The 19719-nt window shown below is 36.1% G+C and overlaps 1 protein-coding gene and 1 long non-coding RNA gene across 4 annotated transcripts in view; both read left to right on the forward strand.

Moving 5' to 3' along the window:
• LOC125906690 (uncharacterized) overlaps nt 1-19719 on the forward strand; it is a 39227-nt gene that overhangs the window by 3597 nt on the left and 15911 nt on the right. The window lies entirely within an intron of this gene.
• On the forward strand, nt 1324-18953 carry LOC120953719 (uncharacterized). Of its 3 annotated transcripts, none has more exons than XM_049606498.1 (3): nt 1324-1810; nt 2553-6230; nt 6339-18953. In XM_049606498.1, the coding sequence occupies exons 2-3, from the start codon at nt 2558-2560 to the stop codon at nt 16832-16834; spliced, it is 14169 nt and encodes a 4722-aa protein (XP_049462455.1). In that variant the 5' UTR covers nt 1324-1810; nt 2553-2557; the 3' UTR covers nt 16835-18953. The 3 variants fall into 3 exon arrangements, with proteins under 3 accessions (XP_049462455.1, XP_049462457.1, XP_049462456.1); XM_049606500.1 differs by having other exon boundaries at nt 1324-1601; XM_049606499.1 differs by lacking the exon at nt 1324-1810 and adding an exon at nt 1827-2316.

The following is a 19719-nucleotide window of genomic DNA, read 5'->3' on the forward strand; positions in this document are numbered from 1 at the left end:
ACCTTTTATCCGGATTTCCGTTTATCCGTGCTGTTAAAAAATGACAATTCAATACAAAAATGACATTGCGTGCTGAAGAGGATTTTACAATTCAGAGCACATTTTCTTAACCAAAAGCGTTATTATTCATGGCACATTTCGAATATTATTATCGGAAAAAAACATTAAGTTAAAAAAACTGGCAAGCTTTTACCAAAACATAGAATAAATTTCTAAAACAAAACAGGAATTTGTGATCAAATAAATACTTTGACTCATTATCCGTGTTTTTAAACTATCCGTGCGAGGTAGAGCCCCAAGAGCACGGTTAGTCGGCGATCGACTGTAATCGTTTGTATAAGTTCATGAAAATGATGAAATATGACCATTAAACTATAATGTAATACATTTCGTGTTATTAACTAACAATTCGGCCGAAAAAATAATAAAATAAAATAGCGGAAGGAATAGGATCTATCAAAACTGCTTGAATAAGTAAATTAACGACTGCTAATTTACCATTAAATTACTATTAAATTACCTATAATTTAGCGGAAAGATAGGCCCAAATAGCCAAAATTATTTAAGCAGCCAATTTTGGCAAGCTAAAGATCGCTGCTTGAAATCACCTTTTGTAGTAGAAAAACAGCATCAAATTTTCAGCTTGTCCTTCTAAATAGCGCCTAAGCAGCTTCCCTATGCCAGGGGGCCCGGGTTTTTTTTCTTTGTGTTTCATTTTCAAGCAAGCGTCATCGATTAAATAAACAATAGGATTTGTATTGTTTTTGTACATGTGTATATTTTTAAATCTTTAATATTCATGAATTATACAAAATGCCACACAATTTACTATACAATCACAATCACTTCACTCAATATTCCTCCTTCAATTAACTTATCTAACTTGTGCAGCAGGGTTCATGATGGCATCAGACGTTTGACCGCACCAGTGGATTTTTTTTTTAACAAAAAGTTCGCTAACTGGAGCGATTCTCAGTTGAAAAACACATGAATGTCAAAACATGAAACATCCGGAATCTTACGAAGATAAATTCATAGCAAATGTAGATTTTTCTCACAAATTTAAACTCTCAGTTAGCGGTCACCTACTGTAATTAAAAACCCACACAGAGGATAATCTAAGAAATCTCAGATTTGAGAAAGTTCCCTGTAGATAATTCGACAGTTCTGGATGAAACAGCAATTTCACGTGATGCGAATAGCTCTGTTTGTAAAATTGAGCTACTTTTGTAAAATTTTGCGGAGGGAATTTCTCCTCTACGTCTATTTGCACGGTAAGTTTAACAATTATGTCATATAAGTTCTAGTAAATGTCCTTTTTTACCACTGTGTTCTGCATCGAAACTGGTACACATACCACAGTCAAGTATTACAAAAGAAAACCAAGATGGCCCCTGCTTTGCTCATCGTGAAATAATTAAACAAGAAGATAGACAAGAGTTGGAGAAAAAATTGTGTTTTGTTGCTTTTAAAGAAAAGTCACTTAACACTTTGTTAGATACATTTGTGAAAAAAGTGAAGTTCATTTAAAGATGAAAAACATGTTTTAACCTCTATTAAAAACTTTATCTTTGCTGCTACCGTAACCAATACGGAATGAAGTAATCTTCGTGTTTGACCAAATCTAACACACCATAATTGCTTTTTGTTTTATCAACTTTAAAATTTCATAGTATTCATTCGAGTAAAAGCAAAGTTATACGAAAAAAATTGGCAGTGAATGGACTTGGAAAAGTATTGCTACGAAATGTTTGTGGCAGTACAGAAAATAGCTTAAAAGTAAAACCAAACATTACCTACATGTGAAATTGTAAGTGACGATAAGTTCATAATGCATGATAATATGTTTGTATATGCGTAATTTGAAGGATGTTATTTCATATTCCGCATAGGATGTGCTATTGGAATTTATTCTTGTTGTAAATTGTCACTGTTGAATTTTGGTAGTCTTCCTAAATAAGGATTGTTAAATGAAGTGAACAAATTGCGATAAAGGGCATATCTTTCTGTGTATATGTGTATGTGCGCGCGTGCGTGTGAGTGTGTGTGTGTTTTTTTTAATTAAAGATCAGTGAAAACAAATTGTTTCACTCGTAAATTGATGTTGATCGAGCAAACGGATATATGTGTGTTTTCTAGTGTTACGGCTGTCATTAGATTACCGTACATATATTTTAACAAACAGCATACCAGTGATAGTTATGACCAAAACTACACATTTTTTTGTAATACATGATTACTTTTTACATATAGTTAAATTTTTCAATATTCGGGATTTTTTATAAGATTTGGAAACTGTCGAAATAATTTACGACGGTAATATATGAAGATTACATCTTGTATATACATAAATACCTAAATAAATTATACCTATAGATATATAATGTAAATGTAAATGTATATGTAATGTAAATATATATATATATATATATATATATATATATATATATATATATATATATATATATATTTATTATTTATTTATTTATTTATTTATTTATTTATTTATTTATGTGTTTATTTATATATACTATGTACTGTTTTTTCTACAGAAAAAATGATACGCTTCCTCAATGATGAACACGGACAGTCGGATGTAATGGCTGAACACAGCAATCTGCGAGAGATTACCAAGGTGCAGTCCTTATGCAGTCTACGAGAAAATATTTCTACTTCTAACAGCAAACGACCAGCATCACCAGCTAAAAGTTATGCACTGAAAGTTCCAGATATCCAAAGTGAACGAAGGACCTCGCACCGTCTTTTGTCTACAAATCGTTCTGATATTGTTGATGCTACAACCTCCCCACGTTTGATCAATCGACGGGATATGCACGGTTTTGAGAGCAGTGAAAGAAGAATGTCGGCAGTAAAAGACTCTTCTAATACTAGTATCATTTGTCGCTTGCCGTTGAACCGATTAGAGTCAATAATAGGATCGTTAAAAAATATGAAAAAAAGATCTGATCATATGGCTACTACTTTGATAGATATAGACTCGATTCCAGAAGAACCGGATCAAATCAATAGCTTTGCAGTAGGTTTGGACAACGTAAAGGATGTGCCATCTACGAACAATATCGCGTACAAAGTGTTATGCTTGTATTGTGATCGAAGTTTTAGTAACCATAAACTGATGATCAAGCACACGGACCGGATTCATCGAATAGCAAAAGAACGACGAAGTAGTGCCCGTGTACTATCAACATTAGCGAATGGATCAGACGTTTCGACTTGTTGCAATTTTTGCCATAAAAGTAAGGCGTTAAACCTGATATCAGACGATCTACAAACATTATTTAAACATCTAATATCAGCTCATTCAGACCGCTATTTTGCGTGTGAGCGTTGTACTATGCGTTTTCCGAATGATGCTGCACGAGACGCGCACATGGATGCTTTCCATCCATCTTCCACCACTAGGCGTCCAAAATCAAAAGCTGCTCTTAAAGCTTTCAGTCATACCCAAAACAGTACTTCTCAACATTCACAACAACTTGTCACGAATGCTCTTAACATTAAAATGCATAAAACAGGTGTGTACAGTGAAATTAATGATCAGGTCGAGTTTAACTCGGTTCGTCAATCAGTATCCAGTAGTCTGTCAAACAGCAACATTAAATCAGAATTAGCAGCTCAAAACATTTGTCTGCGATCTTCGCTACGTAATTCTACGGCTCCTTCACCACAAAAGGTTACCGATAGTAACAAATCAAAGACAAAGGCCTTCAAAAAGTCGGAACGTTTACTAAGACGAAATTCTGAACCCATGCTTCTTTCTCGATTGGGTATCACACAGCATAGATTACCACGCCAAAGCCGTCGTCTTATGGCTGCAGCCTCATCGTCTGCCAATGTCACACTTTTATCATCTGCTACTTCATCAACATCTACGACACAATCAATACATTCTACAACAGTTCCAGCATGTGCAAAATTTGCAACAAAAAAAAAGAGTCTGGGAACGGCAAATGAAGAAGGACAGTCGTTCCAGAATTGCTACAATAAAATAATAAAATTGAAAACGATTCGTTCCTCGTTGACCGCCAATTCCGTAGTTTGCGATCCTTCGATGACTGAAACTACGGAAACGAATAAGACATTAGCAAAGGGATCAGATGTTGCAGCCCTCGCGAATATTGTTGTTTTAAACACCGGATCATCTAGTGATGTGTCGGTTGGAATTTTTACCCGTGGTACAAATAGTAGTGTTTTTGTGAGCAATAATGATTGGGGAAACATTACAGCAAGTACAGGAAGTAATTCGTGTAACGGGAACAACTTATTGCAAGTCAACAATAGTGGCGTTTTTGACGAAGATTTCTACGATAATGTTACCCGAAATGTGAAAAATAATCTTTGTTGCCATTTAGATGGTAAATTAGAAGCTCTAACTCCCAATGCGCCTTGCCCGACGAGTCCAGTTGCTGTTATACCAACTGTGAGATCAACAGTTGTCAAGAGTCCAGTATCAAGCGATAGTAAAATTCATGAGGCAACAAACCTGCCGGCTATCTCAGCCATGTTTCCTACTTTGTTAACGGCAGAACAGTATGGTCCGGAACCGAGACAAACGACGACTAACTCATCCATAATATCTTTATCGTCGGCTTCGTCAGTGAAAACAAAGAAACCAGTCACAAAGAATTCCTGGAAGTGGAAATGGGACTTTGTTAAGAAATACACCTACGTCAATGAAAATGGGCGAATCGTAAAAAAAATCAAGCAGCCTACAATAGGATTGCGCGATCTCTCAAAGCTTGACATGTGGACTCAATTGACCATGCGTACGAAACATGAGCTATTTCAGCATCAACGATCGAGTGATAGTCGAAATCAGTTTCAATTATCGAAAACAAAATTTGGGATATCTGACGAAGGACATTCGATAACAGTAGCGGATGTTGGGGCTATTTTGCGGGACGAAAAAAGAGCAATGGTCGAACAATTGGATTGCCTATTGGATGCACGATTATTACCGCAAATAGATTTAGAACAGAATGAACAGCGAATAATAAAAATTGAACCAATAGATCAAGACAAAACGACAGAAGAAACTTGTTTTGTAGACGATCAACTTCCTAATGACACTGTATCGCGAGAAGAAAGTTCATCGCTTGTACCTTGGACGGATAAGAAAAACTCCAGTGAAGAATCCAAAAGTTTAGATTTTCTGCAAAATCTGCAGCTCATGCAGCTTAACAGTAATGATCTACAAACACGTGTCGTGTTAAGTGGAGAATGGGCTCGACCAAGATGTTACATTTGTTATGGTTGTGGTGCAAAGTTTAATTCTCTTAAACAAGTAGAAGAGCATCGTATTTTTCGACATCCTCATGTACATTCCACCTTTTATGAGATAGTCGGAAGAGAACTCATTGAAAAGAGATTGTACAAGCATTTTTTCGTTCCTTTTATGGCACTGGCCATGCATCATTTATACTTTGTGCGACTGAGCAATAGCGAATTATTTTTGAATAGTTCTATGTTCTCGAATTCTCAACACAAAGGGGAGTATAGAATAAACAATCCTGCCGAAATTAAGAACGAAGATTCCTCGTCGAATGAAGCTACCTCGTTTTCCACATCAACAATCGCATCGTCTTCTTCATATCGTTACTCAACGAATAGTTCAGTGGTCACTCTGATGGATAATTGTTCGAACGGTACGAATACGCTTACAACATTTAACGATTTGGCAAATCATGATGTTCTTGAAAATGAAGGAATCGGTATTCGCTCAGCGACTTGCAGTAAATGTCAAAAGGAATGTCAGAATCAAATAGTGTTGTATGCACATATACTCCACTGTTCCAATGATTACGTTTGGCTACAAGCGAAAAAACGGATGAAATATCGTCGTGCTAAACGGAGAAGAGGTGGCAATAGAAGCGGCGGAAATTGTGCATCGTCTATGTTAACAGTGCCGCGAATAGCCCAACATCATCAGAATGCTGTGGGAAAAGAGGAATCAGCAGTAGTCGCTCCGCTACCTTCTTTAGTGGATGAAAAGAGTATTTTGAGCGTAGGTGCAGTATCTAGAACTATCATCATCGGCAGTAAAGACAGCTGCTCTAATAGCAGTTGTAGTATCAGCGGTAGCAGTTATAAGAACAGCAATACAAGTACCAGTAGCATTAGCAGTGTTGGTTCCGTGATCGATAATGAAATTTCCACATCGAATGGATCACAAAAATATAACAAGTCACCTAAACGAAAAGAAAACGATAGTAAGTAGTTAAAAAATATTGTGTTTTGCTACCATTGCACGTTATTCAAGGATTTTCATAATATCACGTGTTATTGTAAAAAACTGATATATTTTTCAATTCTTCCAGGTGACATAGTGAAAAGGCTACTTGCAAATCTTCCAGCAAAACGGATTTCCCGACAGATAAATTTGCAAACAACGAAACAAATCAGCAAACGATCTATGACACCAGCAAAAAAGTTTTGTTCTGAAGCAATGGTAGTAACTCCAAAGGTAAAAGGCCAAGGCGAACTTGAGAAAAATGATGCTGTAGTAAAACATCCATCAGAAGTTTGTGGTGAGCATGTAGCTGTTCAATCTACTGCATTGAAAAATGTTGCAGTCACGAATGGTAATAGTATTGGTGGCATTAAAAAAATAACATCTTCAATTTCTTTATCAAAACGGGAAAAAGTCTCTACAAAATTGAGATCTAAGCAAAGTGCGGCTGTACTGCCTTCTATGAACAACACAATGCATGTCTCGACTAAACAAACACAACAAAGTATGCGCAAAAAAAATAATACTATGTTTCAACCTACTTTAGGTGTAGCGAATCATAAAAGAAATTCAAAACATTTTTCAAATCGCGAAGAAAATTCAGTTAAATTTAAAGGAAAAAAAATGGAAAAGGTTAATCGTGTAGGGCTAATCAATAAGAATAGAATGATGTTGTGGAAACAAAGCCAGCGTCAAATTATTAGATTAACCACTTCCAACGGCCACCATCGAATACTGCGTAGTACTGGGAAACGTTTGCTACCGGTATCGATATCAATATGCAATCGTGAGCATTCCTTGCGATTAGGCAGGATGAATAACGAGATTAACAAAAACAGCATTTTGAATGAAAATTCGTTGAAAAGTAAAGACGAAGCATTGGATGAAAATGGATTTGTAATTTTGGATGATCCAGGAAAAGAAGCAAAAGTATGCAAAAATAGTACTGAAAAAAATATTTTTAATAACATGGAAACAATGTCAAAAAAAGCTTCAATAGAAAAAAATAGATCCTCTAATCAGAACAATGATATAGACAAAAAAGTAGACCAGTCTATTAAAATTAACGAACGAGTTCCAACTGTTGAAACGATTGAATATGAAAACTCTTTGAATATTCCATGCAATCCATTGCAAGTAACGCCAACTCAACCGATTAAACCCCAACACTTGAAAGATCCTCCATCCACACCCATTAAAAATAATGACATCATTACCTTTTCACAAATCATAATCCCAGAGACGTTGTCCTCAGTTGCAACAGTTTTAGAACCTAGCAAACCATTGACTACACAATTAGGTAATCAACCAATGGTATGCAAAAGCAAGAAGAAAAAATTAAACGATTGTATTGCGATGCTTACGGGAAAACTTTCAGAACGGTTAGGAGTCGATTTTTTCAACAATGAAAACGATGTTATTAATAGCGTTGAAACACCGCAAAACAAACTGAAGGATTCTTTATCTCTTTTAAATCTTGTCCAACCAATCAAATCAAATACTTCTACAATAGTTTCTGATGAATTCGTAAACAAACCGAAGGGGGCTGAAAGTTGCCAGACAAAGACACAATATTCTTCAATATGCTCATCGCTTCCAGTGGCTGCAAATGATATTACCATTAATTCTCCAATGTTGTCTAACAGTAATATCCCAGCCATGATTTCATTACACTCAAAAAATCATCATAACCATGTAAAATATGATGATGTGGGATCCCTATCGCATATGCTACCCCCAGCGATGTCACTGGAACAGTCTGTGTTGAATTTAGCAGAAGAACACATTTCTGACGAACCCTTGAATTTGTCCAAATACGGTCTTGTTGAACGGGTGAATAAGGCACATACAAAAGATTATAGTAACATTTTGAATATGACAGTGCCGCAGTCTGAACATGAATCTTTGATTTCATCAAATTCTACTTCGACAGCACTCCAAACTAATCATTTAAAACAAGTAATTGCATCGTGTTCCCAAAATACAAATCGCTCGATTGAAATTACGGCAAATATGTATCCACAAAATGTGAGTAAATTAAAGGTGGTGCCACCTACAATGTTAGATACCGTCAATACCATACCATCTAATGTAGGTGGTGGTAATATACCATCGTTAAAACTACCACCAGGGCTAATAATCGAGAGAGTGGAATATAAACAAGCACGTCCAATCATCACTAAGGAAGCTCCGTCTGTGACAATTGTAGCACGTCAACGTACGGTACCGGTTCAACCGATGATGTCGGAAAATAGTGCTACTGATTTAACAATCGAACCTTTGAAATCTGTAACGCAAGGTTCAAATTTCAATACCACCTCCAGCAATCTCACTCATTTTACGAAGTCTTTGCCCAACCGTAGTTCATTTGTTCAATATAAATCTGATTCAAATCACTTGAAAGTCACAGGTAAATATACTGTTGCAAATATTATTCCACGACGGTCTGAATTAACTAAAGACCATTTAGTGCCGACTTGTAACACCTCAGATTCGATATCTGGTGGAGGATGCGGAGAAAATCATATATCTGTTACTATTACTGAATCGAATACACCTTATCATGAGCGAATTTCTGATACTGCAAATCTGCAAGAAACCGTTGATTTGAGTCCTGATCATAATCAAGTGGTTTCATCAGGTTGTTTGCCTTCACGAAAAGCATTGATAAATTTGACGACCAAATCACCAAATCCACCTTGTAAATCATCATCAATTGCACTATCACCGCTGCATACAACATCAATTAGCGGAATCGGGCATATGGTTGGATCAGTGGAAAAAATAACTCAGGCTGTTCCAACACTAATTATACCGCAAGTCCCTATGCCATCGCTTAGTCAGGCAGCACATCCGACAAAGCGCGCTCGTCGTAAAAGCGTGTTTGTACCATTGCCTGTACCATCCGTAGAACCTAAACGCGATGCTATGACTAAATATTTGATCCATTCACATCCATCTGCAATTACTGCAGCCTCATCAGCAATATCCAATAACGCTAATTTGTTATCGTCTATGTCGTTATCCTTTGTTACGCCTGGTTTATTGCCAGTAACGACAACACCAATGTTAGAGCCTTTCAATGCCCAGCGACTTGCTTCTATTAAACTTCCAGCTCATCTTCAACCTCCAGTGATACCACCGTTGAAAATACCAGATACGGCAGCATCCTCTACAGCTTTGTTGGAAAAAATTTTTCAACCTACACACAGTGAAGTATTATCAACTGGACTAGAGTTGAAAAAAGATTCACAGTGTGTGAATACGAAACAGTTATCCTTACAACCCTCTCCAATGCATACAAAAGATTACAACAAAACTGTCGAGGAAAATTCGAATTTTATTTCTTTTCCAATGCCTACAAATTCAAACATAAATGGCTTGTCAAAACAGTTTGAACAAGTGTCCAAAACAAACACTGCATTATGTATGAGAACTGAAGAAACAAGATCATCAAATATGGCTATTAAATCAAATGCTTCGTCTGGAATGAGTAAAAGCGGTGGTCGCATAATGAAACGTAGAGCGTCTGTAGCTGATTTGCAAAGAAAAGCGCTGATGGAACAAATTTGGAATCAGTCAATTTTGGATAAAATGATGCATGAAAAAGACACACGATTTGTAAGTGAAAAAGAAAATGAACAGGAAGTAGTTAAAATGCAAAATCCTCCAATTGGTACTGTGATAGAAAAATCAAATAATTTGAAAATTTTAGATGAACAAATGAACCTTACAATCGGTGAAAGTACTACAATTCCACAGATTAATCTAAACAATCCTTCCAACTCTGCTAGCGGGTCAAATCCCAAAAAAAAGGAGAACCAAACTATAAAAGAAGCATGCTCGCTCGAAAACGATATTTTATCAAAAACAAATGTTATTGCACCGGTAAAACATTGCAAAACAATAGCGAATCAGAGTATCGAGATTTATCATCAGCTGCAGAGTAGTACAGTTATTACACCAACAATGGTACAGGAAGAACGAAAAGAAATAACTAAAATGCCCCAAAACACACACATAGACTACAATCAACAAACTAACCACATAGAACAAGAAAAACAGAACTCGTCGATACAATCTGGCTGTACGTTAAAACATTCGCAACCAACTGTTGACAAAGAGCAATGCGTATTATTGACTAATGAGATAGAACCAGCTGTTCTTACACCATCGATAAAGGATGCTAGCAATATTAGGTCTATTGACGGGGTCAAAGAAACGCAGGAAGAGAGTTCTGTTAATGCATTTGTCAGCCAGGTAAAAGCATCTCCGACCAAAATTATACGAAAACGTCGAAAAAATGAACTAGCATCAATACTCTCAGACCAGTTGTTGGAAAGCTTTAAAGAAGTTGATAAATCGAGATTGGATGATCTTAAGCTGTTGCATGATTTAACCTGCGAAACGCCAGATGTGAAATTTTCTCTTGAACAAATCCCCCAATTAGCTAAGCGTAAATCAAACCCCCGAATGCCAGACTTGTTAATTCATGATTCATCGAAAACAGTAACTTCATCAAGCACTGCACCAAAGAAAGTTTGCTCTTCTAAACGACTGACTAAAGACAAAGAACTAACGAGATCAGAATTATCTGTAAAAGAAGCGAATAATAAATCCACGAATGAAATATCTACCAGCATTACAACCTCATCCAGTAAGGTTAAAGGCACCCAGACAAAAGAAGGAAGTCCAGACTTAATCGCAAACAATTATGAATCTTTAAAATATTCCTCTACTGATATAAAGTGTTTGGCAAACTTCAGCTCGAAAGCAAACGAAAAAAATACGACAAATGAACGTTGTGCACAATTCAACATCGAAAAAAACACATTGGCCGAACAGTTGGCAGGTAGTAAGACAACTCGGTCAAAAACACAATATTCATGTAATTCGACGAAAACGGTCGCAGCCTGCTTACAAAATAAAAAAACAGAGAAAATCCAAGGTTGTAAAACAACAACACCAAAATATCATAAACCAATTGATTCAGTAATTGGAAAAGCTCGTGCTGGAGACAACAACAGCCTTCTTAAAGACAATTTGGATACCAGTACTACAAATTTAATAGCAAATGACCCAAAAAGAATTATGTCTCGTCGGAAATCGATTTTTGTTGACTGCGACTTGTCTCAGTACGTTGAGAAAGAAGAGTGGAAAAACAAAATAAAATCAAGCAACTCGTCTATTAAAGATGATATTATGTTGACATCTCGGCCAGGTACACGTAGCCAAGGCCAGTTGGGTCTAGATTTAGTGCAGAGCTTCGTTGAAGCAACAATGAAACCACGTGATCCTCGTAGACGGATTTTACAGCAACGTCGCGAGGAAGATTTTTGTCCGGTTAAATCCGATGGAACAAAACTAAGCATACCCAAACAAGTGAAAATTGCTGGAAAAAATATTACGGAGCAAGAAGAAAACATGGTTAAATTAACAGACGAATATGGTGCTGTCGATGTCATACCAAAAGATATTGACAAAAAGCAGACTCCAGTAGCTGAAGTAATAGAAAAAAATGCTCCTTTGCGAAGAATCAGTGCTCGGAGGGCTTCTTTATGTGTACGATCAACTATGAGTTTGATAAGTTCTCAAGAAAAGTATAGTATAGTCGCCCCTCCGGTGGAAGTAACATCTAAGGAAGACGAGCACCTGCATGATATCGGAAATGAAGTAAAACGTATTTACAAACGTCGAGCTTCAATTTATCAGATACCAAATGAATTCCAAGAACATGGATTGGGTAACTCGGAGGAACTGAACCCTCGAAAATCGACATTGCACAGGGAGGAAAATACTTTGAAGAAAAAAGATATTTCATCGAATAAATCCAGCAACCGCCGCTCTAAAACTCCAGTACCAACAGATTGGAAGCGTCGCAATCAGCTCCCGTTAAATGGCACCTCGGAACCGCTAATTGAATCTTTACTGCAGTTCGCACCCAGTATTGAATCCAGCACTCCAAAACGAAGAACAACGAAAAATAGTCAGATCGCAGAAACTGTTTCAAAACTTTTTAACATTCAGGAGGAAATTATGTTAATAGATAGTTCTAGGCGGAAACCTAGAAAAGTAAATTCTTCAACAGTACCCTCTAACAATACATCAATAATGTCTTCAAACCAGGAATCATGCCAAAAGACAATAGATAGGACAAATTTTAACGCATTCGAAAATCAAAAGAGCGAAACAATGTCTTTGTATGATACTTCAGCAGTACCATCAACTCAGAAGCCAACAAAATCATCTTCATTTTCCAATGATAAGGACGAATCACCAAAAGGTATAAAGAAGATAGTGGAAAATACAATCATCAACACGACAAACTCATCAAGCGGTTCAACTGATTACTCTGATGATGATAACATGTCTCTTGCTTGCTTTGCGGCTCGTAGTAATGCTGTTCAACATCAATCGACAGATATGTTTGCTAAACCTTCTAAAAGTATACAACTGTGTATTACAGGACGTGCTACGTCAGTGATAGCCGATGATGAAAGTACAACGAATACTGAAGCCTTTGATGAAGACATCATGAGTGTTTCTACTGAAATTCCCACAGTAACTAACACATCAAGATTGGGCAATCGTGGTGTAAGAAGCAAACGGCGAAAGTCACAAAAACATTCAACTAGCAAGATTAAACGCCAACAAGTAAAGTCACAAATGCAAAATAGCAAACCAATTCAATCTTTCAATTGTGAACTTTGCCGAAAAGTATTCAAAAAACAAGACGCATATAATAAACACCGCATGACGTTGTCACACATCGCAAAGCTATCAGAACAAGAATATCTAGTGGCTCAACAAAATCAGGGACCAGATCATTCTTTGCACCTGGCCAACGATAATTTGCTGCACGACCCAAAAACAAACCAAGGAAAGCTTATTACAAAAGAAACAATTGAATTAAATGAAAAACTATTGGAAATCCCTGCGGTGCCGACGGCTGCCCCCACAACTTTATCAACAATGCCATCATTAGCAAAAACCTTGATAGAGAAAATCAAAGATCACACTGAAAAACCTGTAAAAGAACTCAGTCAAGAAGAAAAACTGTTCTACGAATGTTGTTCAATGCTAAAGGAGTCTAATTCGAATGAAAATGATAAGTTAAAAAGTGTAACCACCATGTCCTTGAAATCAAATGAAGCGAATCTTTCGGATATGTCAAGCATTATTCACATAAATGAAGTAAATAATACATCAACTCCTGTTCTTTCTACTAATTTAGCATCATCCATGGAGCAGAATCCGATGCGCTTATCGACCGTTAAATGTAGTGTGATGGACGAATTTGAAACTACTCACAATGACGTCACTCTTACTCAAGAAGAACCAATTAATCAAAAGAAACAAAGAGAGTTAGATGGGAACGTACATTTTATGACACATGCGTATGTTATACCCAACCAGTTAGGAAATGATTCAGCACAAATCTCGATGCATACCTCGATGGTTAGTGGTACTAGTGGTGGTAGTAATAACAATGGCAGTAATGCAAAAATTAAAACTAAAGGAGCACTGAAAGGATATGACAATTTCAAAGTATCAATACCAATGTCGGGCTTAACCGTGATGTCAGCTAACGCAACAAACAACTGTATCAGTATTGGCAAAGAGTCACGCTTGGATACTCTAGCCGATGTTGCGTTGTGTGGTGACATCCCCAAAGAATTTGGCATTGTAGAACAAAGCGAAGAAATCATCTCTACTTCAGTTAAAGATAATGTAAACGCATGCCCTGAAGCGCGTCTTAGGTTTCCCCTGATTAAAACGGTTTCAATGACAAACGATCAAGCACATGCATCATCTCCAAGATTATTAGAACCGATTAAAACCGAACGCAATATTGAAATGAAAATTAACAAAATCACAGCAAGGCGTACAGGCATTAGTATGTCAAAATCTGTGAAATTAAATAAGACTGGCTTTTTAAAGAACCGGGAATACACTATAAAATCGGCAAAAAAACCTTCCTCCAGATGGGCTACAGGGCCATATCGAAGAAGAATGTATAAAAATAATCCTCCTCTCAACACAGTTGCCGATGATGAAGAAGATGTGTATGCTTTTCAAGACTCTCCATGTGACGGCGTTTTACCTTCGTCCTACTCATCTAAGAAAATTATTACATCCATACAGAATCAAAATTTGATGAAAAAGGAAGAGGGATCTAAGCTAAACCTAAAGCACAATTCATCTACTATTCAAGCACCAACGTTGGAAGATCACGAAGATAGTCAGATGTCAAGTTTGAGTTTTTCTGATCGTGATGATTTTGTCTATGGTACAAATACGATGAGTGAAGAAGAAGAAGAAGAAAAAGAAGAAGAAGAAGAAGAAGAGGACGATAAAAACAGTAGCATCAGTAGTAGTGAACAAACCACGCCTAAAAAATTAACAACTGCTGATGTTCAAAAAAAAAGTCTTATTATGGGTCGTATCTTTAAAAAGGGTGGAGCAAAAGATAAGCTTGTAAGTGATTCAGGGGTGAGAAAAAAATCAACCAGCGTTCCAGAAAATATTGTAATCGAGCCGGCAAAGGATGCAGGAACAGCAGCAAACAGTTCAAAATCGTCATCAACAGTCAAGTCCCCAGCAAAAGACTTTGATAAGCTATTTGACACATTAAAAAATGCAGCTGATCCATCATGTCAACATAACAGTAATGAATCCGCTAGCGAATATGATAATCTGCCCAAAGATTCGTTTTGTGCGGAATTATTTGAAACTTCTGATAATAATATCGAGGTCAAAGTATCCAAACAAGATGTTAATACACGGCAGCAGTATCGCGTGGTGCAACACAAGCACGAATCGAAAAAATACGGACCAGATAGATTACGTCGCCAAAGAGCAGCTCATCAAAAAAATCTAACGGAAACGTGGGATTCTGAGGAGTTTGAAGACTTTCAAACTGATGACATCATAAAATTAATCAACATAACTGAAGATAATGAAGTAAATGATCATATATCATCTAAGATAAAGGGTCCTGTTTCTCGGTTAGCCGAAGAAGCCATCGTTACTCAGTCATCACTTATAAGGGACATATGTCAAAATGAAAGGCAGCTGCGAAATACAGAAAACATCTCCGAAAAGCATAGTGGTTTGAAACGGGGAATGCAATCCTTCAATGAAAAAAAAACTTCCAAATTAGACACTGCGGTTACGGATGACACTATTCGGAAGGTTATGGAAAGTGTCATATTAGAAACAATGGGTAAAAGTTGTAATATAACCAAACGAAAGCCCATTGTAGCCATTGGCACGACTCACAGTATAGAGTTGAATAATAAGCCACTTCAACTCACATGTAATAATGATAACAGTGTCCATAACTGTCAAACGCCAAACGTGTCTACAGAAGATGTTTCATTAGCCTTAGAATTAACATCTCTAGAAGAGCATACTTTAGAATCCAGCGTAGTAATATCTTCAAAAACGATAACAAGCAAGTTCAAGCAAAAACTAAATTCATCATTGCATCATAATCCAAGAGAATCTGAACCGCAAATTTCATCTGGTGAGAAGGATAAAGATCACAATTCAATAGAGCTAAACCACCTGATAAACGAATCGTATTATACAGCCGATGCTCTCCACGATTCAAACATCAAATCACTCACTGTAAATAATAATAATAACAATAATAACACCAATAACAATAATGATAGCAAAGGTAATAAACTAGCTTCAAAAACACTGAAAGTAAATAAGAGTAAGAGAAAACCAAAAACTACACAAAAAGAGAGCATCAGTAAAATTTCTTCGATGTCAGCTGGAAAACAACGCAAAGCCACTCAAAAAAAAATGAAAAACATTGCTTACGACCCGGATAGTGACTATGAGCAGAGCATCAAGTGTAAAAAGGTAAAAAGTAAATTATTGGAAAATGATATTGAAGCTAACTTGAAAATAGAACAGCTTCAATCAACGTTGTTCAATTCTGATGATAATGGCATTTTGTTAACGACGTCTCGCCGTAAGCGAAATGCTGGAGATATGTTGTACTATTGGTCATCTAGCAGCGAGGAAGAGTTACATGTAGAAGGAAAAAATCTTGTTGGTGGAGCGAAAGATTATGACGACATTAAAAAAAAATATGGTCGTCGTCGCTATTGTAAATCTGTGACCACTAATTCTTCGTTAGGGAACAAACGTGGTCGTAAAAAGAAACGATGTGAAAGCTCAAAATCAATATCGAATGTAGGTAATGCCAGTGATGATGCTACTAGCGCCCAAAATGATGAAACTGTATTGAAAAAAATGCAGGTAAGCTCGTCAAGCAAAGAAATGCGTTCTTTGACCACTGTTGAAAGATCAAAGCCATTAACATTAATGTCAGCAAGCAAGACAGGCTGCAAAAAGCAGCTACTTACAAAAGTTGAAAATGACAACTCATTGTTAGTACAGAAAATTCCTATGCAAATAGTAGAAGAAACATCTACTACCAGCAACGAACAATTGCAGCAGCATGGTTGGATAATGGGCGATTCACATAAGAAGCTCGTAACGATGTTGGCACATGCTAAAGGAAAACATGATAGTCGAAAATTCACGAACAATCGTAAAAAGTAAAAGAAAAAAATTGATAGCTAATTAGAGAAGTATAGTATAGTAAGTATGTCCTCATATGTTCAGTTACGTATTATACACTGCAATTTGACTCACGGTAGAGTAGACATAATGTGTGATAGTAACAATGTTTTGATGTTTATCAACATGTCAATGACTGTCTAAATCAAAATATAAAAGATGCATTAATGATCAGAAGTTATTATAAAGCCAAGAATCTTTTACAGTAGCATGCAAAAATATACGTTGAAGAACGATTTTAATAGTTTCTTCTCCTCACCAATATCGGATTACTCACGGATTACATAACCGAGACGTAATATATGACTATGATTTCGAATGTTAGTAAATGGTATCATGAAAAAGCAAAATGTATTATGTATACTAAAATGAACTATTAATTTTACTTCGAATAAAGCAACACTGTATATTCTTAGGTATTAAGTCCTACTTAATCGAGCATAAGTCGCACATAATAATTTTACACACATTTCCGCGATAACAAAATTTATGTTTGCTAGTTTTGAAAAAATCACAACAAAGATAAAAAATGGTAGATGCGAAAGAAATAGAAATTACAGCATAACAGAATCAATATTCTGACAAAGCATGCGTGTAAAATTGAGATGTACACACAAAAGATTTATAAAGCATTTTGTTTTAAATAAAATTAACAATACTGCAATATTTCCTTCATTTCCGTTAAGGTATACATGATATGGTGAAGCATTTAAAAAATATTGCATACCATTCGAGTAATAACACAGTATATTCCAAATGTATCGAATGTGAGATGTGTAGCATTGTACAGTACTTTTTAAAGATAATACAATCTAAACGTAACACACAACAAAATATGCAATAATCATAAACTCCATCATGTATATTAAATCTGTACTCATGCCCGTTGTATGAGCTTTGGCTAGGAAAATTAATGTGCAAAACAGATACGTATTTATTAGTTTAAGTAAATGAAACAGGAATCTTGTAAAATTTTGTAAGACGTGGATTTGATTTTGAGCCTGGAAAAAAATGTATGTACTTATTCTTGTTTGATGATTTATTCATTTTATTATATTGCATTTGTTGTAGCTAATTCTTCAAGCAGGCGAATGATGTTATGATTCATTTTTATTTGTTTGATACATATTATGGATTACAATTAATGGCAAAAAATGACTTTCACACGAAATATATACGTTTGGTTATACCGTGTTGAATGTACATCGGATATGAGGTATTTGGTTTGATTCTTCTAGTTTGTAATCACAGTAGTGTGAGGATTTAATGTTGAACCGAAACTAATAAACAAACACAAACATTTTATGTAAAGATAACATCGTATAAAATATTTCACTAATGTAGCACTTGCAAAAAATCACTATGTATAGTTGAGCATTAGTATACTTGTAGAAAAATTAATGTATCTTAAATAATGTTATATGCAATGACGAATGATCTCAATGAAGGCAAGTAATATGGACTAATCAGACGCAAGAGATATGTGACGTATCACTGTAACATTTTAAACCATTTGTGTGGCAAACATGGGCAGCATTTGCGTATAACTAATCTTACAAGTAGTAAGTCACGTGCTTTAGGTGGAGGTACACTAAAAGGCATAAATCAATATTTTATGTATAAAATAATGTTATAAAATCAATAAACATTAGTAAATCGGAATCTGTAGTTTCAACCAAGAAATAAGAGTATAAATATTTTTTTTACAAAACATCAATATATGAAATAGAAACAATGAAACATACAAAGGATGGATGAATTGTGAATCTGTGTCTAATTAACATTAAATTGTCTTTGTAGAACAAAAACGAACAGCATAGTAATTGAAAAATGCAAAAATCCTCTCAGAACTATATTTTACGACTGCCATAGAAGTTTAGTTCATAAGGCGTTATTCTAAAAGTACAAGTGAAGATTAGGATGGTGCTGGTTAAGGGCAGAGTCTTCACGACTAAACAGAAGCTACAATTAGTGCTTACAATTATGCTTCTATTGTTTAATGTACACAATCATACATAAATAAGTGACATCCTCATCATATAATCGCATGGATATTATTCTTATCCCAATTGAATAGTAAACGATGCCTCTATGCTAAGTATTATGTTATGTGTTAATCTTCAATAGTTGTTAATTTCTCGGTACAATCTTGTTTGATGACATTACTCGAGAATATAGTAGAAAATGTCTCTGCTGGTGTAGGTCGTTTCGTCAAACAGAATAACTTTTGCAAAGTCCAGACCAGCAATTTTTTTCCTGCAAACGCAATACCCTAAATTTGCCCCACAGCATGTTATGCCGGATACACTGCTGCAGAACCTAGACATTGGTAACTGTCGGAAGTAGCCACATAACAGCACCACCTTATCACCGAACGTTTGGCGATTTCCCATAACGTCCTGCAAAGCGTGATCGAGGGCGCGAGCTTCTATAGCAGGGGTCTTCAAACTACGGCCAGCGGGCCGCTTGCGTCCCTCAAGAGCCTTTAATGCAGCCCGCGATGACTGTGTAAGGGTTAAATTAAATAGCTGTCTTTTCTCACCGTCCAAATAGACATAGCGCGACAACGTCGCGCGCGACGAATAATAGCTCAAAATTTCACTAGGTGTAGATCAAAGTAGCTCATTTGAGTCAGTCAACCAACTTGTTTTTTATTTGAAATCACACAAAAATAGGTTAAAATGTGTTCAAATCTATTTTTTTGCGTTTGGTATTAATCTGGCTTGTAAAAAAACTAGATAATTCGATTATTTAGGATGAAGCAGAATTGTCGCGCGCGACGAGTAGCTCTGTTTGCAAAATTGAGCTACTGTTTGTCACGCGCGACGTCGTCGCGCGCGACTTTGTCGCTGTATGTCTATTTGGAC

This window comes from Anopheles coluzzii, chromosome 2 (assembly GCF_943734685.1).
Source record: "Anopheles coluzzii chromosome 2, AcolN3, whole genome shotgun sequence".
NCBI lineage: Eukaryota > Metazoa > Arthropoda > Insecta > Diptera > Culicidae > Anopheles > Anopheles coluzzii.

Coding starts and splice junctions, on each gene's coding strand:
- LOC120953719 (XM_049606498.1), top strand. CDS start 2,558: ATGATACGCTTCCTCAATGATGAACACGGACAGTCGGATGTAATGGCT. Junction 6,231..6,338: donor TAAACGAAAAGAAAACGATA/GTAAGTAGTTAA, acceptor CAATTCTTCCAG/GTGACATAGTGAAAAGGCTA.